The 23,928-nt window shown below is 38.6% G+C and overlaps 3 protein-coding genes across 3 annotated transcripts in view; 1 reads left to right on the top strand and 2 right to left on the bottom strand.

Annotated features, from left to right (window-relative positions):
- Positions 1-144: 144 nt before the first annotated feature.
- On the bottom strand, positions 145-3,492 carry tlnrd1 (talin rod domain containing 1). The gene has a single exon (XM_058401496.1). The coding sequence runs from the start codon at positions 1,453-1,455 to the stop codon at positions 388-390; it is 1,068 nt and encodes a 355-aa protein (XP_058257479.1). The 5' UTR covers positions 1,456-3,492; the 3' UTR covers positions 145-387.
- Positions 3,493-5,798: 2,306 nt separating this feature from the next.
- On the top strand, positions 5,799-11,147 carry mesd (mesoderm development LRP chaperone). Its single transcript, XM_058401725.1, has 3 exons — positions 5,799-5,977; positions 8,595-8,827; positions 10,538-11,147. The coding sequence occupies exons 1-3, from the start codon at positions 5,825-5,827 to the stop codon at positions 10,779-10,781; spliced, it is 630 nt and encodes a 209-aa protein (XP_058257708.1). The 5' UTR covers positions 5,799-5,824; the 3' UTR covers positions 10,782-11,147.
- Positions 11,148-15,174: 4,027 nt separating this feature from the next.
- cemip (cell migration inducing hyaluronidase 1) overlaps positions 15,175-23,928 on the bottom strand; it is a 130,535-nt gene continuing 121,781 nt past the window's right edge. The window contains exons 23-29 of the mRNA XM_058401724.1: positions 23,179-23,390; positions 22,185-22,370; positions 21,581-21,785; positions 21,254-21,343; positions 20,914-21,071; positions 19,659-19,759; positions 15,175-16,236 (exon numbers count right to left, since the gene is read on the bottom strand). Of these exons, the coding sequence (XP_058257707.1) occupies positions 16,109-16,236; positions 19,659-19,759; positions 20,914-21,071; positions 21,254-21,343; positions 21,581-21,785; positions 22,185-22,370; positions 23,179-23,390 (1,080 nt within the window). The 3' untranslated portion in view covers positions 15,175-16,108. The remainder of the gene's footprint in view (positions 16,237-19,658; positions 19,760-20,913; positions 21,072-21,253; positions 21,344-21,580; positions 21,786-22,184; positions 22,371-23,178; positions 23,391-23,928) is intronic.

Below are 23,928 nucleotides of genomic sequence, written 5' to 3'. Positions count from 1 at the left end.
TCACACATCAGACTACAACCATCACTCTGTCTGCTGCTCTCAGACACTAAAACTGAGGTAAACTTTCCACTAGTTTTCTTTTCATTTGAGAAGTTTCAGTCCAACATACAGAATGACCACAACATCTGTGGCTACCAGTGAGTGAACACAAGTTAGAAATATGTTGTGATGTCAGTTTCAGCTAGGTTTTTTTTTTTATTACATCCAGTGCAAAAAAAAAAAAAACTGCCACCTTGGTTGCACAGGAATAGTTGAACAGACAAATGTGTACAAATTCACTACATTCACTCAATAGGATCACACAACATGGGGTTAAAGCATATTAGTCTCTTTGGTACATTGGGGGAAAAAAAAAAAAAAAAAAAAAAAACTGTAATGGGCTTTGTTTTAATTCACAGAATGCGAGTTGACCGGTGGTAGAGTCCTGGGCGAGGATCGTTCCCTGAGCGCCTGTGAGAGCAATGTGCATCCATCAGAGACAGCGCAAGCTGATTGGCGCAGCCTTTCACGGTATATAGGCATCTGGGCACTGTTCTCGGCATGCTGGGATATGTCCCGGAGACCCTGCATGAGGAGAACGCAAGCCGAAACTACGCTCATTGCGCCTCCCAGTACAGCCGTCTGCACCGCTTTGCCATCCGCGCTTAAGTTAGCCGGTTTTCCCAGGAATTGGGGCTCAGTGGCGAATCCCACCAGTGCATTGACGGCCTGAACCAGCGGCCCACTGAAAAGCACACATCGGTTACGCGTCAGCTCGCTCGGGCTCGTCTTTACCTCCTTGACACAGGCAAGAAGCGCAGTGGCGCTCGTGCTCATGCATTTTACACTGGCTTTGAACTGCTCTTTGGCAAACCTGTCCTTGGATTTCTCACTAGCCAGAGATGACGCCTCTGTGAGAGTGGTCAGGTTCCTCCGGATGTTTTGGGAAACTTCCAGAAGGAGTTGGGGAGTCAAATCAGAAAGTGAGGTTACGCGCAAGACAGAGCAAGTTTGATCCACCTCATGACGGCATCGCGTCACTTTGTAACGATCTACCAATCCAGGAACGGCGGCATGGGAACCCGGTGCCTCCACCGCCGCCAGGTATGCGGCATGAGCTGAAAATTCTGTCAGAGACACAACCAGATTGCCCATTTCCACTAACCGCTCCCCGACCTCCACAAACTTCCCCATGTTAAGCTGGCTCTGAATGTCGTGAGTGATGATGGACAATTCCTTCGTCCTAGCGATCACTGTGTCCCGACACTTCTCAAAAGTCTCTGCCACTGGCACCCCGTCCGCCGTCATCACCGGCCTCGTCTCGCTGGACAGCAGAAGCAAATCCGCCACCAGCTGCATCTTGCTTTTGCATGTGTCACAAACAGATGAGAGTCTTTTCCGCTGCTGCAAGCTGCCACTCGGGATGTTGGACGTTGGAACCTCGCTGTCTGACTTTCCCGAGCCACTACTAGCCATAGTATGGTGGTCAAGCTAATATTCTGGATTTTCTTTTTTGTACAAAATATAGATTACACCACACATTCCACAGTACAAACTCATAACTTATATGACAATGTCTTCAGAAATAATACCATGCCTTCTCTGAGAAACTGGCCAAAAAGTGTTGTCCTTCAGAAAATATACTACCATCCACTGTTTACTATGTGAACATCAAATTATTTTAGTAAACAATCGCAAAATCTGAAACAAAAATAGTGGATAATGCAACTTCACTCAGGGAAATCATGGTCTGGCATACCTGCAATATATATTTAAAAAAAGGGGGGGGGGGTCAATGAGGTCAAAATCTACGCTACATTTAAAATCCCTTCAATATAACAATGCTGAACTCCTAAATGTTTAGGCAATTTGACCTTAATTGTGCACATTACACAAAATCACATCATGGGTATATTGGAACAGTTTCACAGGTTGTCTTGTCATCTATCTAGGTCCAACAACGCACATATATTTATACACACACAAACACACGAAAAAAATAACAAAAACATATAAAATAAACATACACTTGCTGCAGTGCCATACAAGAGATCAAAAATCAAGGCAAAGTGCCAGCTGATTTCAGGCAACCAAAAACTAACACATACACCTAATCAATCGAAAACACTTTCTATACTCAATCTGCGAGTGTGTAGAATCTATTGCCACAGTTGTGTCGGTTTTTTTGTTAATTCATGGTCAAGCAGACGGGCGTTTATAGGTCCTTGCCCTTCTCGTGGTTGCAGGAGGCCAAATGAAATCCACCAAATGACTAAAACCAGATGAACCATTGTTCATTTTGATCCTCCAGTGGAAAGTGCCTCTGAGGGTCATGGCTGTAACACAGCAGCAGTTTGAATCAAGCCCTCTGTAATGATCCTCCACCTTCAGCACCATCATCCCACAACACCTACTGTATAAACGACTCCAAAAAAGCACCAGGCTGGACTCTCAACCTCCACAAGACCAGGCTCTGCCTCTTTTCCTCGGCTTTTAGCCTCTACCTTTTTGCTCGTAACCCAGTGATGTTGGCCAGTTCTTTCTGAAGCCCGGGTCCCTTATGCATTACTGTCTATTTCCCATGCACCTTCCTCAGCAAAAAGCATGGGAACCACGGTACCATCCGGCACACATGCTGCTGGGCTTTCCTGCTGTTAGGCATCTTATTTATATCTGTTTTAAACTAAAAAAAAAAAGAAAGAAAAGAAATCTCGTTGTTTTTAAAACACATCACCATCCAGTGGTGTTTGAGGAGAAGCAAAACGAGGTTTATTCCAGCTTTATATACATGTGTGGGGTCTCTTCGTCTGTATGAGGAAGCAAACTAGAGGGTGCGGCTTTACTTCAAATGGGAAACAAGGCGTTGAGGGATAACAGCCGGTTTCCTTCGAAATGAATGCGTTTCCTTTCAAAATGAAGCTGTATTTATCCAAGAAAGGCGAGTTTTGTGTGTGGGGGGGGGGAAACCTGTAGCTAGCCTGTCGGCTAATTCGTCAGAGGGTGCGGCTGCGCTTCAGTTGGGAAACAGAAACACTGCGCGCGAGGGAGAGCTTCTTTCAAAACTGCAACCGTTTTTTTTCTCCTTCTTCTTCTGAATAAGCGTCCATTATTTCCAAACGGAAGAAATCAAGTTTTCTGCCAAAGATAATCCCATATCCACTCGGTTCCCTCTGACGCGTCCTTCAGACGATAAACTTCTCACTCGCTCGCATAATGATAATTCGTCTTCAGTTGTAAAGTTGGTTCATTTCCACACTAAAGCCATCATTTCCCGAGGCCCCGACTACCGGCGTAAGAGCAAAATTACACCCGAAACGTGCTGCTAGCTTCTCCAGCTCTCTCTCTCTCTTCCTTTTTGCGATTGTTCCACTTTTCCAGTCTTTAGGGTCACCACAGATTTGTACTCCAGATAAGAAGCACGCCATTCAGTCCTAACTTGCCATTATGTTGCACTTCACGCATGACCACTGATAGTTTATCGTTACTTTGTAGCCTAGCGTAGCCTTTAGCTCAACAACCTTGCGTTTCACGTACGCGCCTACGCTGGTTTTCACTTAGCCGATGGCCGAGGCGCTAAATGGAAATAAAATGGCAATAGGTTTTAGAGAATTTTAGCCCTGTGGCTGCAGTCTGCGTTACACAACACGTTCAGTAGTTTACAAATATATATATATATATATATATATATATATATATATATATATATATATATATATATATATATATATAAACACCACGGCTTATTTTCTTGCCGGCGACAACAAGTCGACGTTATTGTAATTTTTCACTATTTAGTGTTGAAGTATAAGTGTTGGGTTTTGTTTTTGTTTTTTTTGTTCATTAGAGTCTATTATAGGTCATCACTTTAAGTTTCTGTTTCGAAGGAAATAATCGTACGGATCCTACCGCTCCGAAAAGAAACAAAACGGTTGTTTAAAACACTAGATTTACTCGTGGGAGGTGAAATTGGAAGCTGGACGAGCGTTACGTCATGTGCTATCCCACTTTTCATTGGACGGAAATGCATTTTCAGGACGTTTAAAGAGCCAATCGAATAAAGGTGGGTGGAGCTAAAAGCCGGGTGGTAGAAATCGTGTTTCCTCATGGTAAAAAATTCAAACGCTAATTAAAGCAGACATCAGAAAGTACTAGGGATTAATCAGATGAAACGGTTCATACTAAAATTCCTTAGAGCTCTGTTCATTTTAACCTCCTATCATTTTTAGAGCTATGGCACACTATCCAGCTTGAAATAAAACATAATCTTCAACTCTACAACACAATACCATAACACTAATTACTATTAGAAATAGAGTGAATATTAGCTATGATTAATATAGTGAAACACGTTCATTATTTTCTAAAAGCAGCATATAACCATTTTATTTATTTAAAAAAAGGACACTGTAATTTTACATTATCCCATTATAGCTATGTTTCATATGAAATGTCTGTGTAACAAGTTAGTTGCTGTTATCCCGTATTATAGAAGTCTTAAAGAGTGGATCACTCACTTTTTTTTCACTTTGTTGATGATGATCAATAAAAATTCTAGATTGTCTGTCATGTTATAGAGAAACCAGAAAGTCCTCAGTCTTGGCAGAAGACTTAGTGTCCCTTATAAGCTGCTAAAACCAGACACTTCTTCCTTACAGACTAAATACTGTACTCCTCTCTATACAGAAAGGTTCAGCTTATCAACTATCTGTTTTTCTTTGTTAAATACCACATTTTCAATGCATTAGTTAGTCTTAGATTATGTGCAGCATCCACCATTCAAGCCCATGTGAATGAGCTGTTACTAAAGAAAGAATAATGCGTAAAAATATGCATGCAAACCTGTCGAATTAAACAGTTGTCATTATTGTCAGAGGTGCTGTTGTAGAAAATAAATCAACACCTTCTCACCAGTAAGATTTGATAACAGCTTAGTGGTATAGATTAAAATGTGATGTATGATATTGTATAATATCTCATGGTCAGTAAGCTTCGGCTGTAATATGTACAGGCACTTGATTCAGTAATTAGTCCAGACATGTGCAGAAAGTGGGATTATGGGCTCTTAGATTGTACAGGGTAAGTTGGAAGCAAACGTTCTGCTTTGGTGGGTTGTACAGCTGCACAGGGCACAGTGCCAGTTGGGTGGAGTGTCCTGAGAGGAAACAGTTCAGATTTTGTTGAGCGAGCCTCACACGCTGCTCATGCAGAGAAACACTGAAAGGGAGGGGAGCCGGAGAAAAGCCCAGAATAATTCAGCACGCTTCATGTGTAGGCCTATTTATTCAACAGGTTGTATGTTTAAACAGAGCAGGTATAGCAGCTTTTTAATGGTGGCTTGAAGTTGTTATAGTTAAGTATTTAGTATGTCCACACTTAATTAAAGATAATGGGTTACTTAGTAAACCATTAAAGCACCATTACCACCAAAAGGAACTTTTACTTACTAATTAGATATTGGATATCCTATACATATACATTTTGCTCCTACATGGATAAAAATAAACAGTAATTATTATTATTCCTATTATATGCTTATACTGTCCCTCATTATTGATTTGCATTTCTTCTCATCAGTTTCCTTCTAGTTCTTTTTTAATTGTATTCGGCACAACTGTAATTATAATATTGTTCAAACGTATTTATGTATTGTATTAAAAACAAATATAATGTCATAAAACGGAAATCTTTATAATCTACATTAATAATCTTTAATCACGTGAAATACTGTGCCAGTCGGACACGCCTCCTTTCCGATCTGTGTGACGTTGTACAGTCCTGAACCAATCAGCAAACTCCAAGCCGAAAGATCTCAACCAATCCGCGGGCTCAACGTTGGGGGAAAAAAATGGCGTCTTTCATCAGATGGAGATGTGTATCAGTGTTGCTCTTTGCAGTGTTTATCTTTTTAGTTCATTGTTCGGAAAGTAAACCTAAAAAGAAGAAGGATATTCGGGATTACAATGACGCGGATATGGCGAGGCTGCTGGAGCAGTGGGAGGTAATTCAGACGAGCAGCGCCTGAACATACCGTTAGCGTTAGCACTTTGCATTAGCAGTCGGCTTTAATACACTTAATATCCCAGGTCGATGTGTCGCGTTTTAACCCTTTATGCTAACAAGCTAGCTGTGTACAGCATTACAATAACGTACGCAAAAGCGTGGATAATTGTGTGGTCGCGATTCAGTCTACTTTGTTGTGTTCTAGATAGTGTGCCTAACTAGTAGGAACCAAACCTGGTTAAATATATGAGCAGTAGTGGTTCAATGAAGTGATGTGATGTAGTCGTGACTGTAACTGTACTGGTTCTTGCACTGATCGACTACTGAGTGTAGAAAGACTAAGAATGGCAACACATGCTGTCTATCTGTGTGACTATTAATGTGATAAATATGCCTATACTCACTGGCCACTTAAATAGGAAAGCATGCACATATGCTTGTTCCGCCAGTTATTCTATCACGTGACAGGTGCAAGGAATAAAATCATGCAGGTACTGATCAAGAACATTGAACATTTCAGTTAATGTTCACACCAAGAATTAGAATAGGGTTAAAATGTGATCCTAGTGACCGTGCCTATGGAATGGTTCTTGGTGCCTGATAGGCTTGTTTGAGTATTTCAGAAACCACTGAGCTCAAGAGATTTTCATGCACAGCAAACAGCCACTCATTTCATCCATAGTGAGCAATAAAGCATCAACGCACAACACACTGAACCCGGAAGTGAATGGCTACAACAGCTGAAGACCATGTTGGATACCACTCCTGTCAGCCCAGAACAGGAAACTGAGGCTGCAGTGGATACAGGCTTACCAAAACTGAACAGCAGAAGATGAGGACAAAACAAGTTTTGTCCAGTTCTGATTTGCCTGTCTGTTACTGACGTGTGTGGATCATGAATAATGTTCTTGTAAAGTGACTGAGCTCGGTGAAATGGCCGTCTGACATATGCGTGTAGGAATCTGGACGCCTGTGGAAATAACTGTTCATGAATCTTGTACAACTGGCCTTCATTAAGCCTAGAATGTACACTAGGCTTGTGTAATATTGATTTTTCCCTGATCTTGATTTCCAGTTTATAAAAATTGCAGTGAAAGCATTAACCCCCCCAGAACCAATTTCCAGTCAAACACATTTCCACCATTTCAGATGTCTGGAAGAGTGGAATATTATTAGCTGTGCAGTCAGGAACTGCTTGCATGAGAAAGGTGTTAGTGTGACAGTACACTATATTCCTTTTACATACCAGTTATCTAAGGTCCACATTCTAATCATCACCACAGTTCACACCATCTGTTACATGTTTGTTTTGTCACTTTGTTGTTGGCCTGTTTAATCTTTTTAGGTCAAAATCATTTTCATCTTTTTTCCTTTTGGCAGAAAACAACCATTATTCTTCATTTACCTTGAGGGAATAGGTAAGGAGTACTGTGAGTTCAGACAAAAGCATATGAGAGAAGGAAAAGGAGGCAGAGCTTCCAGGTTCTCGGTTAATATCAGAGAGTACAAAACTCCTGTTCAACTTGTTCCTGTCAAAAGTTCAATTTCCTGTTTTATTATTTTTGAGTGATAACTTCTACTTCTTTTAAATTATGGAGTTCAAAGTGTGATAGCTCTGCTAATATAATCTAATTAAGGTAAGCACCACTGGATATTTTGCCACTGTACGCTCGAGTAAAGTCAAATGAATTATGTATCATACAAGCCTCGTCTACAGTCCATAGGTAAGAGGCATTCTTCCTGCAGGCATTGTTTATACATTGCTTGTTGTTGATGGTTTCAATGGCAGGAAAACATTACCAAGTGATAGACTGGTCAGCCCTTTCCTGTGTGTGACTGCAGTCTACATACTCTTGGTTAGGTCAACTCTCCATGACGCACAAGAAACAGTTGAGTTTGCGTGAGTGCATGCTGGCTCTCTGCAGTTAAAGTTTGGACCATCAATAGACATTGTGGACATCACAAAGCAGATTTATAGAAATATATCAATTCAGGTTTATCTCTAATGAGCAAGCCAGAGGTGACGATGGCAAGGCAATACTCCCTGAGTCGATATTATATGAAATTCATTATAGACTTTTTTTTTTTGTTTAAATGATCAAAAGTTCACTGATGGAGTCTTGACCTTTACAGATAATGTGTGAAATGCAGGTACTTTGTTTTATATCATTGTTGTAGGACATTTCATAAAATAGTGTTGTTGCAGGTGGACAGAATTACTAAAGTACAAACGCAAGAGGTGGATCTTTTGAGTCACCATTTTAATGTAAAGCACAGTTAAATGCATCCTCATGCACCTTGCTTGAAGTAAACGTTACAGTGAGAAAAACAACCACTAACCACATCAGTAGTGGATGTTGTGTTTCCTGTTTGTTAGATTGGGTGTTTGAATTGCTGATGCTGGATAGGTACATCATGCTGTGCAAAAAAAAGTTTTAATCTAAACCTTCATCACGCGCTGCTAGTTTGACGTTCTTTAAGTGTCTGTGGTGAGATTGAAATTTCACATCATGTTAGTTTCAAATCACTTAGAAGCTAAATGACACTCAATTGTTCAACTGGCAGAATTTATTTTTGTTTGCTCTCTTTATCTCTGATTGTTTTTATTTTCACAGAAAGATGATGACATTGAAGAGGGGGATTTGCCAGAGCACAGAAGACCCTCCCCGCCCATCGACTTTTCCAAAGTGGACCCTTCCAAACCTCAAGATCTCCTGAAGATGTCAAAGAAGGGAAAGACTGTCATGGTGTTTGCAACGGTTTCCGGAAACCCCACAGAGAAGGAGACAGAAGAGGTCACCAGCCTGTGGCAGGGCAGCCTCTTCAACGCTAACTTTGATGTGCAGAGGTATTGTGTTACACACATGTAACAGATTTAAGAGAATTGTGATGGTTTGATTTTGTCTCTTTGGCTCCTAGGATGAGATGTGGGCATCCAAGATATGCACAATAATTCCATGATGTGTGGCAGCACAATTTTTATTTTGTTTATTATGTAGTTCTGAAAATTACCGACTTTCCTGAACTGATATGTCTTTCTCTTTTGCTTGTATCATAACCAGAAGCAAAGTTCAAGTCATTTAATTCCTGATGACCTTTAGAAGTGAAAAGAGGAGAAAATCAAAGATTCCATTCCGAACACACAAAGATATACAGTCCACTTTTTATGATCAGAATTGCTGTGAAAATTTGGAGAAAAATAAAGTTGTATGAAAAAAATGTATGATGCCTTCAGAAAACTGGATAAGTTTTGACATATCAGTACCATTAGTGTTGGTGGTTCAAGCAAGGACATCACATTTCCAGTGTTTTCCTCAAACGTATGATGATAGTACTCGCATTACACTAGTTATTTCATGAGGCCAGCAGTGTAGTGTAACATAGAGAGTTTAGTTTAGAGTTTGTACTGTTTTATCTGAGGCTGAAGGCCATTTTAGATAAGTATTTTTATGAAGTGATTTGCCACACAGTGCTTCATAGCACATAATAATACAAATCTTTGTCAAATTTATTAATTAGTTGTTGGCACCTTCACTAAGCCTTGTGTTCTATTTATTTGGATTCTTAACTTTGACCAGAGCCAAGTTTATGTAAAAACCTATTAGAGCAACCTATTAGAGAAGTTACTAAGTAACTGTGAAAGAGCAAATGTTATGCAAAGTGCTGTAGGAGTTGAAGACGAGCCGAGTTAAACATTGAGTGGTTTTCTTCATACATAAGAAGCTGTGATATGACCGGGGATTCACCAATTCTGTGATGCTTGATATGAATAACTTCAGTTGTCTTGTATGAAAGTACTGAAACCACAAAGTCCTATATAGCTGTTACTATAGAAAAAGTAGCATACTAGAATGATTATTCAGAATCACAAACTCAACAGCATTATAAATCATTATAAAATAAATGTATTGGTGTAGTAATTGTTTGACTTGTTTGACAAACACTTTGGACAAAATGCTGATCCTCAGTGTTGAGTAGATTTTTCAAAACAGTCAACAGTGTCCAGGATTTTTTTTTTTTACAGTTTAGATTGTGATATGTAAACTTTATACAGTGGCAAGTGATCCAAGATTAGCAATCTTACTGATCTGCATGTATGAATGTAATCATTGGACTGTGATAGCAACTTATTGTTCTCAAAGTGTTGTTGGCTCACATAGGGGAAGTGGGTGACACACCCAGTGTGGCTTTTAGAGCAAATTAAGTGATTATGGCAATGCTTCTGCTGAAAAATCCAGCATGGTTTAACCAACTAAAAGCTCCGAATACACTGGACGCACTGGTCAGCTTAGAAATTATTATCCAGTTTTCTTGTTATTTGACTACTTTGGTCAATATTTAAGATGTCCTTGTTTGCTTACCCTTCCATACTATTTTTTATAAATAACACTGGCACTCCTTGATGGGCTAAGAGGCCCCGTAGTCTTGACAAAGTAATATAATATGATGTAGAAATGATGTATTTGGAGCTGTGCATTAGTGGCTTTGTATTCTCTTAGTATTAATCTGGTGACTGTGAAAAATTGCTTTCCTTCCTGTTTCAACACCCATTCTTTAGGTTTGTGGTGGGTTCCAACCGCGTCATCTTCATGCTACGTGATGGCAGCTATGCGTGGGAGATTAAAGACTTCCTGACCCTCCAGGAGCGGTGCGAGGACGTGACTGTGGAGGGCCAGGTGTTTCCTGGGAAAGCAGCCAATAAAGCCAACAAGGCCAACAAAGAAAAAGAGCAAAATGAGACCAAGAAGAAGAAGGACAAGAATGCAGCGAACCGAGTAAATAAAAGCAAACAGGAGCTATGACGGCACTAATCTCCACAAGGTTCGTGGAGCAGAAGGAAGTCGGGGTGATGCCTTAAAGCGCCTGATTTCTATATATGGTTAAAATCAGTGGTACCATGCTGGTTACACTTACATCATTACTCACTTACGGAAGGTACTTTAAAATCCTTCAGAAAGGACTTCATTCAGTATACTGTTAGTATTTTTTTTATGCAAGCATTTTGTTCCACTAGATTTATCTAGGGCAATGAAATGATTTAATCATTGAAATGAAATGAATAATCATTAAAAATGATTCAGTTTCATCCCTACTTGTACCCCACCATTATAAATCACTTGAATTCACACATTGTATTTTGAATCACAATAAAACAGATTTGTAATACATTGCTGCAGCTTGACTCTTAAGACTTTTTCAGACATTCAGATTTAGATGCGCTGAGTCTCCCTGTCCAACAGTTTGGTCATGAGCACTACTATTGTCACAAATGTGCAACAATTTCCAGTTTTTAGAGGTGCCAAGTATAAAAGGTAGGTAAAATATTGAGAACAAGCAGTTAAAAGGTAATTCAGATGTGTTCTGTTTTTGTCACTTTAAGTAGAATCTTTTAGGAATAATGAATAATGTCCTATTATGCATTTTACACTTCCATATAGACTTGTAAATATATATTATATTTTTTATTTATTTATATATCTTTTAAAATCTTTTAAATTGTATGTTAGGTTTATAAAGGCATCTGTTCTACCTTATAGTACGTGTTTTACCTGTGAAAGAACACAGTCTCCCTTCAAGTCTTCACTGGAAAAGCTAATTAAAGGTACAAGAAGTCCTGAAGATGAAGTCTCTCTCACGCTCTCTCTCTCTCTCTCTCTCTCTCTCTCTCTCTCTCTCTCTCTCTCTCTCTCTCTCTCTCTCTCCCTCTCCCTTTGCTACACTGCAGGTCTCTTTCTTACTGTTTATAGTGTTCGTGGTTTACACCATGCTACCCTTCTTTAGGAATTTAATTAATAATGTCCTATTATGCTTTTTACACTTCCATATAGACTTGTAAATATATATTATATTTTTTATTTATTTATATATAAATTGTATGTGTTTTACCAGTGTCTCTCTGTCTGTCTATACCTCTCTCTCTCTCTCTCTCTCTCTCACACTCACACACACTCACACACATACACACACACACACACATACTCACTCACTCACTATTTTCAATAGATTTTATTCTGGAAGATGGATGTGTGATATCCACTGACAATGTATCGAGGGTAACCCATTTAGTTTCCCTGCTTTTCCACCACCTTTCTTTTAGCTTTGCAGCTGCTTTTATAGTGCTTCTGTTGATTATCTATTTGAATTATTTGTAAAGTTTTATACACACAGGTATACACAGAAAAAAGTCCAGTGAAGTTTTGAAGTTGAAAACAAGACGCCTTGATGAGAGAGACACATTTAAACTTAAAGTAGGTGTCTTATATATACAGAACACCACTGCTGCTAAGAGTTGAAGGAGGGGGGAAAAGTCGCCTGATCTCTGGCTTGTTTTCTCTGAGCATGTGCTCACTGTAGCCTTAGATGGTGTTTCAAATCAATCTGACGGCATATGGTTTATTTTAACAATTTAATCTGGCTATGCTAACCAATTTTTCAAGTGTTGTAGCGGAAGAACCAAATGAGAGTACTATCTTTTGCAATTATTTCAATTAGTAAATCTGTTATATTCTGTTATAATCTTATGTCAAGTAGTGCACAAAGCACAGGGTCTTGGTTGGTCCTTTTAGCCAGTGGTGAGAGGCCAAAATGATCTTAGGATATTATGTTAAAGCAAATACATTTGAAGCCTCCTATGCAAAGTTGCTCCGTTAGGTAATGTCAAAGTTAACGTTCACTCTTATTTGCATATATAAACTTATTTCCTTTCTGTCACCTCATGTGCACTGTTTTTCAAAGTATGGGTCTGTGCTACACTGTGCTTTTTAAAGCAAGCTCTGGAACCAAGCCACTACCTACAATGGACTGTATATACAAAAATGGCCCACACTTTTCATCTGTAATGAAACTAGATTTCAGCATTATCTTTATCTGTTGTGTGAGACAACCAGTGACATGCCATCGAGATGTAGAAAAGAAACAATGTCTAAAATGAAGTATGGAGTCTTTATTTTAAGTAAGAATGTTTTGGCACCCTGGAACAGAGACATAATAGAGATTAAACTCAAATAATCCAAACATTACGAACATGAAATCCACCTGGAGGCTTTAAAAGGAACGAAGAGAGTTCCAGACGAACAAGACCTGTCACAGCAGCCAGAGGAACTCTTCTGAGCCTTAATGCATTCATTCATCATCTGTTCCCTTCCTTTCTAGGGGCTATTAAGGGGATATAAACTCGGCGTTGGTTTGTATAGAAGCCGAACAAAATGTCCCACCTGTACTGTAGAGGGAAAAACACGCACACATAAATGATCCCAGTGGCTGTCTTTATGTTCAGCAAGAGAGGGCTTGTGGGCTGTGAGTGCATTGGCTGATTGGAGGTTTGGTGTGGACTCAGTAATCTTAATGCTCCCTCAGCATCTGGTGAAAAGAGAAATCTTCCCAACCCCAACCCGAGACACACACAAACATGTCCTACTGTACACAAAAAGAAGCATAAGAATTTAGAGGCAAACATTTCGAAATAGCATTTTGACTGTTTGTACCAATTTTGTAGGTAAGCAATGTTAGAAAAGGAAGTAGGTAAGAACTCAGCAATGTAAGAGAGGGAAGCAAATAGGAAAAAAAGTGATGCAAGAAAGGGGAACAGATTGGAAAAAAAGAGTGATGCAAGAAGTGGCAAACATATAGGAAGCAAACAATTAAGGAAATGGGAAGTAGGAAGTAAGCAGATGATGAAACGAAGAGATGCTGATAGTAAGCAAATGATACAAGAAAGGGAAGCGGGTAGTACATATGCAGTGCAAGAATGGGAAGCAGGTAGGAAGCAAGTGACAGGAAAATATGAAAGCAGGTAGGATGCATGTTACAAAAGAGATGGAAGCAGGTAAAAAGCAAGTGATGCAAGAAGGGGAACAGGTAGGAAGAAAGAGATTTAAGAAATGGAAACCAGACATGAAGCAAGCAATTAAGTGATACAGCAGGATGTATACTGTACATGCATGAAAGGAAAGCAGGTAGGAAGCAAGCGATAGAAGACAGTGTAGACACGGCATACCCAAGACACCTTTGCTAGTGGACAGCAGATATTCAGTGTTTGTTTCCTGACTCAGTTTTATGTTTTATGTGTTGACAGGTATATCGTGTGCAAGAAGAAATGATGTGGTAATAAGCCTCACTACAATTTATTATTGTTTGTGAACAGTTGAAGATTTACTATTGCTCTGTAATTCTTTTTTTATGGTCAAGAGACCATGTTCAGCACACTTTGTACCTCACCTATATCTTAACATTTAAAAAAACTGGGCAGTTAAAAACAGATCACGGCGCACTTCCTTTGTACCCCCGCCCAGCATTTTACACTTATTTTGTACTGGTAATTTCATGGCTGAGAGCTGACACAGCTGCAGCTTCCCCCCCCCAGTGCCTTCTGCACTTCGTGTGAAGGAGTACATTCCACATGGTTTGTAACAGGACTGAGAACCACACCCATAGCACACAGGGTCAAAACGTCTCAACAGAACAACAGTCTCAATCTACTGAATCACCTTTAAGTGAGAAACACTACAGATGTTTGTTGCTTGACTAAATGTCAAATTCTTATGGGTGATGGACTATTATTGGATGCACCTGAATCATCTCTCTAGGTCGTAAATCACTTGATCAAGTACACAAGTCTGGAGACTGGTAAGGACATTGGCTACGTGCTGACAACTCCAGCAACATTCTAATTTCCTCATCCATAACTGTGAATATTGTCATATAAATTTGTTAGCCTAATGACATACATTTTTGTCATGGTACTTCAAGCAGGATGGATTTTGTTTTAAAATATTAAACCATATATAATATGCTAAGTAAACTTAAAAGTTGCTGAAGTAAGTCTACAACAATGATGATAAGCTACTTAGATTTATAGACGAAGTTGGCTGAGAATTCCTCAGTCTTTTTTTTTCTGTGAAGCATCATTTCCTGTAACGAAAATAGTGTGCATCAATGAACCCTGATTTTTGCTATGTTTTTTTTTTTAGGATCAAACCTGGAAGGGAAGTGGAAGGATTTTTTGATACAGCCTTTGTCAGCTCCAGCGAAGGTGGTCTCCGATTCCTTAATGCATTTTATAAATATTGCTTGAAAAGCAAATTGTAATAAATCTCTGCCTAGTCTCACACATCTCTCTGGTCTCAGTACGTGAGTTCCACATGAGCACACACGTGTTAGATCTACAAACACAACAAAACAGCATGAACCAGTAAGACAAGTCATATCTTTATCATTTATTTCTGTACAAAAGGCTTGATTCAAAGTGATACATTACTTTAAAATCAGTCACATTTACAGCACATCAATGTACAACTCAAGGTTAATGTATGCAAATTTCCAATAATACAAGAAAGTGGAATATTGTTCAGATTCGTGTGTTTTGTTTGTTTTTGTTTTTTTTTCAGAATTACAGAATTACATTACAACTTAAAAGAGATGTCCATTTTGAATTTGCTCAAGAGTGCCTGTACAATAAATAAGTAGAAAATATATCTCTGTTATCAATCTGAAGGATTTTAGAAACACATAAAACATACAAATCACTAACAAATCATGACCCCCGAAAAAAGACCAGCTATTTCGGCTAGTTCCCTGCCTGATGGAATACACATTGTCAAATCTTTTCACAGGTTTAAACCCAAACGCATCTATGTAGCTGTGCTTTTTTCCCTCTGCAGCTATTCAGTAAGTCAGACTGCAAGCTCTTTTCTTTCTGGCTCTTTCGTATGCTACAACAAACTGACCACAAAATCCGGTATGCTATAATGAAATGGCAAAAATCTCAGACCTCACAACATTTACAATCTGAAAAGATTGGGGTTTTTTTTTCTACAGGATAAAAAAAACATGATTTTTTTTTTGGAATGACAAACACCACAGAGAGAGGGCAGAAAGAAAAGAAAAGAAAAGAAAAAACAAGGAATGTGGTGTGTCTTTCTCACATTTCTCTCTCTCATGTGGCAGAAATTATATTCACACTGACAACACAATCTGAATTATTCACATAATGTCCACATTATCACGTACATCGACATCACACACTGATCCGGATGAGAGGAGTGACGCGAACGCATGCTTGCTTTAGATTGGCCGTCGGAGTTCAGTAGTCCTGGTGTGCGTGAGTGATCAGGGGCGGCTCTGGACGATCTCAGAGCTTCATCACCCGTACAATGGGCACTGGTAGCACCTGGTGGAGCTTGGCATGCTCTTTATCCACCGCCAGTCTCACCCACTCAGGCCGGAAGCTGCCTTTAAAGCCCACGAATGCCAGTTTATCTGCGGAGAAACAAAACGAGATTAGTTTTCCCTGTGCTACTTCGGTATGCATGGGTGTGTTTTATGTGTGTGATGTTAGAGGATGCATCAAAACGTCTATAAGTTCATTTTCAACGAGCGATGCCTGTGTAGAGCGCCATGAGGTGTAGCAAATGGTTAGTCCAGAAATGTAAAAAGTGAGTCTCAGTGCATGAATATTTTCTATACTTTTCCACATTTTGTAGTGACACAAACTTAAATGTGGAACATGTTTATGGGGGAATGTTAATATAGTTTGCATCACTATTTGAAATTATGAACATGAAAAATTCTGAATACGTAAGTATTCACACCATTGCTGTGCAATCAGGTCACTTCAGGGTGAATACGTATGCAAGGCACTGTATGTTTTAGCACTGGATGTGGTAGCTTAGTGGTTAAAGTGTTGGACTACTGATTGGAAGGTTGGAAGGTTAGACCCCTGAGCAAGGCTCTTAACCATCAGTTGTATAAAATGAGATATAGTGTTGATTGGTTAGTGTCAGCCACGGATAGCTGTTACCTTCTCACAGGGAAAGGTTATAAGGGATATAAAAGGGATTAATTACGCATTAAGGACTAATTGATCGACTGATACATTTCATTCTGTAGTTCCTACTGGTCCCTGCAGGGGTGTGTGGTAGCTTGGTGGTTAAGGTGTTGGACTATTGATTGGAAGGTTGTGAGTTTGAATCCCAAGTCCAACAAGCTGCCACTGCTGAGCCCCTGATCAAGGCCTTTAACCCTCAAATGCTCAGTTATATAACGTGAGATAAAGTGTAAGTCTGGATAAGGGTGTCTGCCAAATGCCAGAAATATGAATGTGAATCACAGTATGCTTGAGAGATGCAGTAAACAATGCATTCTAATGCACCTGGTTTTACATCCACATGATGTAAAAAAAAAAAAAAAAAACCCCAGATACATCGGACCAAGCTACCTTCTTCTGTTGCTCTAATGTACAGTTCTGATGTTCATGTTCCTATTGTGGGTGCATTCAGAAGTTTTTGCAGTTACGCAGTGCCATACTGTGATGCACTGTGTGTTCTGACACCCTTCTATCACAGCTATCATATATCACTCAGTGCTTTAAGTAATATGACCGATCAGTGCATGTTTGCATGTTAATAACTGATAATTCTTTAGGTCATGCAGCGTGAACCTACACCATGATGTTCAGTTCTGCCATATTGAATCTTCTGATACTTTGATTCTTTTCTCCGCAACACTTTTGTCCATAACACTCAAATGACTTTGACAGTGAAATATCCGAGCAGAAACTGAGGCCATTTCTCATTTCTCTGCTGTCATGTATTAACAACAACCACTGACACTAACACGAAGTGAGGCAGTATCTCGGTATGGCAGCATGTCTTGGCTTATTGCCATCAAATGAGCTTCCTTGGGAAGAAGTTCTGAATGCCAAATGGCCTTTCTCTGTGTCAAAAGGAAATAAAGAGTAAAAAATAGTGCTTGGCTCCTTAATCTCTGCTCACAGCTATGCTTGACATGATTACTTTTGACTTTGTTGTGGGTCGTAACACTCATTCATGCTGGTTCACTTTCTCCCTGAAGAAATAAAGAGTATAATTGAAGCTCTGAGAAGATCTCATGCACTGAACATGCAGAAATTTGCCCAGGGGACTGAGACTAACATGTGTTAGTAGGATCAGAAGGAAGGGGCAGGAGGAAGAAACCCTGTGGCTCCAGCATGTGTGTCTGCAAATTCCTCAGTTTAACACATATGTGTGGCATGTTCTTTTTAACATGCTGAGCATTCTGGGAAATGTTAGGAATTCCATAGCTATAGCTGAGCTTTCCTGCAGAAAAAAAACTCTGTTCGAATTACTGAGGCTGAGGCACATTTACATTTCAGTTATCTCCTCATCACTTTTCAGTTGTTGTATTGTTTTGGTATGGTTATATTTTGTCTGCCAACTAGGATTTGAGCAGGATTTTTTTCCTCCTATAACAACACATCTGTTTTATTCATCAGAAATATGTTGACTGTTTATATCAACATTTCTAACAACAATTAAATGTTGTGGAACATATACGAGACATGAGGATTTTATATAAATGTGTCCTTCACCCTATTAATGATTATATGATTGTTCCCCATTAAAGAACAGCACATTTTAAAAAATGTGTTTTTACTATCAGACTATGATTATTTACCAAAATAAAGTATTTGGGTAAGTTAGTATAGAAATGATAAATAATGTAGCTGTTATTAAAATCTTTATTAAATTTGAGAATTGAATAGCATTGTCGTATAAATTTGATTCATATGATTAAAAAAGAAAGAAAGAAAGAAAGAAAGAAAGAAAGATGTAATGCACAGTTATATGAGACTAGAAGTGTACTGATAGACCAAATGTGGCTCAGTTGTAGGCAGATGCATTTAAAGTTCATGATGGTATTTGTAATGGTGGCCAGAAATGAACAAATCATAACCGATGCTAATGTGGCATTTTAGTTTTGGAGAGAAAAACTCAAAGACCTGCTGTGAACTCTGTTCTGAGACTCAAGACATGTATCCTTGCAACCAGATTCAGTTCATCACTGTCATTCCATCATGGTATAAGGTGTGTGTGGATTTTCAGTCATTTGGCAGCAGGGGTTATGTAGCATCTGAGCAAGAGCAAGTGCTGTAAATGATCATATTTTGAATTTATTCAAACATTCCAATCCACTCATATGAACATCTATCTATTTGAAATAGTACCGCTTTATTGCCCCCTAATGTCTATGTACGCCATATGCAATTTAAAATGTATTAATTCCAACACAGAATTTCTTGAAAATGACTGATATATTTATAAATGAGATTAACCGAATCTAAATAATGGGCCTGCTTCAAAACTGTATGCAAAATACATACTTTCATGGACGATCATCACTAGCAACATAAATCCTCATTTGCATTAAGACTGATAATGCTATTTTATGTTTAAACAGTTTATATACAAATATTATTACAAACACAAACAATATTCCTGATGAATGTGGGCAATAAATTTTGGCAAACACTGTGCAGGATGCTAAACTGGCAGCATCCCATATTCGCTAGTTACATCATCCGGGTATTTTCTCGGATTAGGAAAATTTCTCTGAAAATCAACCAGTCTTGGGTTACACTGGAAATATTTCACTTCTGCTTAGCAATTTGAGCTGCTTACAAACTGAGGCAGTTTTTGTTCAAGAGTCATGTTCAAGGGCACACCTACGGCTAGCTGTGATTGAGTTTGTCTTGAAAGCAACACACTAATTATTCTCTGGTTTTATTTTAAACTTTATCTTTCATCCACTAGTGCTTTTTAACAGCTGCTAAAATATAATTTGATATTTTACCCGAGCTGAAAGAAATGTTCAAGGAAACCTTTAGAAATGGTGTTTGTTACCTTTCAATTTGACAGTCGGGTCAGCGCCCAGCTTTTCAAGTATCTTGGTCCAAGGTCCCCTTGTAACCAGCTTGCCCTTGGAGGTAATCAACACTATACAGCTGCAAGTGTGCACAAAGGAGATGTTGGTTAAAAAAATCTGTTCAGAAGTTCAAAAAAAACATGAAAATGTAAGAAAGCACAGATTCTCTCTCTCTCTCTCTCTCTCTCTCTCTCTCACACACACACACACAATAAAGATTAATAATATCCATACATTCACAGTGTATTGTATATCAGTGTTCTTATACATTATGTTTATTGAATACATTCACCATAATATATTCTATAATATTTATATTTTGTATTATTAGTGAATTATTTTCTATTCAATATTAAAACTGCATGCTTGTCAGCTGCACTGACCGTGTAAGTTTGAATCTGGCTACAATTGCAAGGTTTTCATTTACTGGTAGAAAGATTAGTTGACACTATGTATCTCTGCTATGACGTGTGCTAGAAAAATGGAACGTGCTAAAAATACTGTTACTGTGTCCTCCAGAACTATTCAAACCCTGCTCAGGTACCTGTGTCGATTTTCCCATCACATAACACTAATGAAGTAGATAACTAATTGAGTGCTAATTATATAACCACTCAACTGATGTGTAAAATACTAATGAAGTCAGGTGTGGCAATAGTGATAATCTGAGTTAATAAAATTATCAGGTAGTAAAGAATTATACCTCGAGCAAACAACTTAAAAAGATATCAGAAACCTTTTTCCGGAAATATTTTTTACAATAAAAAGCCACAAGAAAAGACATTTGGAAAGAAAGTACAGCTGTACTCTAATTCTAATTCAAGGTAAAGTCCACAACTGCATTTGATTAATCAGTGGTCAGCATTATTTGCTCCACCCATACACTACGTCTCTTGGTAGTGTTTAGCACAGGGGCGGTGGTAGCTCAAGTGGTTAAGGCTCTGGGTTGTTGATCGGAAAATGGGGTTCAAGCCCCTGCACTGCCAAGCTGCCACATTTGTGCCTGTGAGCAAGGCCCTTAACCCCCCTGCTCCAGAGGCACTGAATCATGGCTGACCCTGCATTCTGACCCCATCCTCCAAGGATGCGAAGAAAGAATTTCACTGTATATATGTGACAAATAAATAAATAAATAAATAAATAACTTAGTTACAGGACACATGGTAAAGGATACACTGAAATGGGGTTATAGGTTATCTAGGTAGAAAGTGCTAGAATTAAGTGTGTACATACTCATCGTTCAGGCTGTTGATGTAGTTCTCAATCTGAGCTGGGATGCCCATCAGCACAGCGTTCCTGAAGCCTTTCGTCTCCATCACTTTGCCAGTGTGACCATCCAGCACTGTAAGATGGATTCCATCCTCGGACTGGTAGATCTTCTTACCATTGGCCTGTAGGAGCAAGCAATTGGCCAGGATCTTTTATAAATCCTTAATTTTTTTTACTTTCATTTTGGAATAGCTAAGTATATATTGAACATATGTAATGGCAAAAGAAGCATCTATCCAGACATTAACCAGACACATAAATTAGAGTATATATATGGTATGTGTAAAACACATCAGTGTCTTACCTCAGCGTAGGCAAAGTCCTCCTTGATGTGGAAGAACCGAGTGGTATAAGACTCCACCTTGACTTCCAGAAAGTGCTCAGATGTTTGAGACTGTAAAAATAAAAAATAAACATTTCAAAATCGAACCTGACATAAGCTTTGATAAAGGTTCCTGAATAACAGGAGTAGATATAATGTAAAGTTTGATAAACTGTTGCACAAAATGCAGTGTGATTTAAGAGAAGGGTGAAAAACCCACTATCACAGAGCTAGATATGACTAAACTGGAAAAGTGGCAGGATATCCAGAACAAACTATATGAAGAAAAGACTTTCAGATCCATCTTACTAGGCTGGAGCGGGGTAGTTTCTTGGGCATGGGAACATCAACTACAGGCATCTCGGCATATCTGGGGTAAGCTTGTGCCATGCAGTCACTAGGGCCACTGCCTTTCGGGATGCTGGCTTTGATCTTCACTCTCTCACAGCCTTTCACTGAGCAGAATGCAAAGGTGTCTCTGTTATTGTGAGCCTGGACCTTGAGGAAGAGCAACCTGCACACACACACACACACACACACACACAAATGAACAATTCAGTGAACATCTCCACACATCCCAACAAAATAAGTGATTGAGGATACACTTATTTACTCTAATACTCTTAAAAAAATAATAATAATAAAAATAAAATAATAATAATTATTGTTATTATTATTATTATTATAAAATACAAGTATTGTAATAATACAAATATTAGTATTAAGTATTTGAAACCATAGCCCTTAGTATATAATAATAAAAATTTGTACAATTTTGTCTGTATGATGAAATAATAATAATAAGCATATTATTTATTGTAATATTCTAGAATGTTATTCATTATAAAAAATAAATAAACAATTGAAACATTAAAACTTATATAAAACATGCTGAGAGATGAGAGTTTCTTACCCAGTATCCTCCTCCCAGTAGTAATAGCCCCTTGCCTGGTGCGTGTGGCTGATCTTTTCCCTCTGAGCCGTTTTCACGAACATCCCTGTCTTCCTCGTCTCCTTGGTGAGTCGGTTGTGAAGGTCAGAGATGATGCTGAAGGTCGTGCCTTTTGGGTAACAGAAGCCAATGTTTATCCAGTCATTCCTGTTGAGAGGAAGCAGAGGTTTGAAGGAATTATGGTCACTTTAAGTATTGTTTCTTGCTGAGCTTCCTTATGCACACTAGGTGGCAGAAGAGAACAATTTTTTATAGCATATGTCGTTCAAATAATTAGACAAGAGGATGATCTTTTACCTAATGACCTAATGAAATATCAATAATCATTTTCCTTTTTTCAATCAGATGTAACATTAACATGGTGGGGAAAAAAACCCTGCAGTACTGCATTATAACCAAAATTGTTTTGTGGTCTCAACAGAAAGTTTGATAAATAAGTGCAAACTAATGTCCTGGGAACGTTCCTCTTATTTAAAAGGGGAAAATTATTTAATCCATGAAACATAACAAAACACAAGTGCTATATCCACATGAAAGAACCATTTCTGGAAAACAGATCAGGGAAAAGTGAATTAAACTGTACTTTATTTATTTTAAGATAGACAGACAGACAGACAGACAGACAGACAGACAGACAGACAGATAGATAGATAGATAGATAGATAGATAGATAGATAGAGTTTTATTCTCAGAAAAATAAACCTATATACCAACATACTTGGAAGCAGTAATCGTTAGCTGGGAAGAACCGGAGTTGACTTGGATGATAACATTAAAATCAGTGTAATTAAAAAATCAGTAAGCATTATGCACTGTCATCTTTACTGCAATGAATAAATAAATGAGTACTAGCATTCGTTTTTTGCCTTTTTTATGAAAACCTTGGCTGAATATGAGATAATGAATGTACATTGGATTCTATAAATGGTTAAAGGTTGAGTTTGCTGTAACTGACCTGTTAAAGTTGATAATCCAAACAGTAACTTCAGCCGGTGCGGCTGCGTCCCAATGCACCGTGTAGCTCTTAGCTAGCGTGACTACAGGCTGGAACTGCTGGTAGTGATGCTTTTTCCCCAGAGCTCCTACCAGTTCCAGAGGCTTGTCCGGATACTCATCCTTCACCATCTTCAGATTTAGATTGGCTGGGTTCCGGGCCTGGATATAAATCTGAAGCACACAGTAATTGAGAGAGATTTAACTATAGATATATGAAACCTAGATGCTGATTCGACCTAAGACTGATACACCAAAGACATTACTGAGGTGAACTAAACTCATGAAATGTGCAGCATTTTTATATAAGAATCATTGACTCTTGAAAGCAAAACAACAAGCAATTCCTTTTCACAGAAGAAAGCATAGGGAACTTTTTTTTCCCCCCAATTTATGAGGTACTTTAAGCTGGAATTCAGGCAGCCTGGCTGGATGAGTTAGTGTTCATTACTTTTTATTACTGCTTATCTTCTCTTTAAATCAAACTCGCTTCTTAGATAATGGTCTTAATATTTGGTAGGTTATATTTTTTGGTAAGTTATATATTAAGTTTGATTAGATTTGCCATTCTTGCTCCGTCTACAGAGTTTGTCAGGAAGGCTGTGTTTATCATGATGAAACCAAGTTCATTTAAGGTTTTCGTCATGTTAGCTTACGCTTATGAAGTTTATAAGAACCAGGCCTGAAGCTGGCTTGCCTGCTAGGTCCACTC

The sequence above is a fragment of the Hemibagrus wyckioides genome, linkage group LG10 (genome assembly GCF_019097595.1).
Source record: "Hemibagrus wyckioides isolate EC202008001 linkage group LG10, SWU_Hwy_1.0, whole genome shotgun sequence".
Lineage (NCBI taxonomy): Eukaryota > Metazoa > Chordata > Actinopteri > Siluriformes > Bagridae > Hemibagrus > Hemibagrus wyckioides.
The sequence above is the reverse complement of the archived record's forward strand: the minus strand, read 5'-3'. Positions and strand labels throughout refer to the sequence as shown.

Bases quoted from the DNA above. Each gene is read 5' to 3' on its own strand.
- tlnrd1 (XM_058401496.1), bottom strand. From the start codon at position 1,455: ATGGCTAGTAGTGGCTCGGGAAAGTCAGACAGCGAGGTTCCAACGTCC.
- mesd (XM_058401725.1), top strand. From the start codon at position 5,825: ATGGCGTCTTTCATCAGATGGAGATGTGTATCAGTGTTGCTCTTTGCA. The intron at 5,978-8,594 runs GTAATTCAGACG...TTATTTTCACAG, and splicing joins GGCTGCTGGAGCAGTGGGAG to AAAGATGATGACATTGAAGA. The intron at 8,828-10,537 runs GTATTGTGTTAC...CCCATTCTTTAG, and splicing joins GCTAACTTTGATGTGCAGAG to GTTTGTGGTGGGTTCCAACC.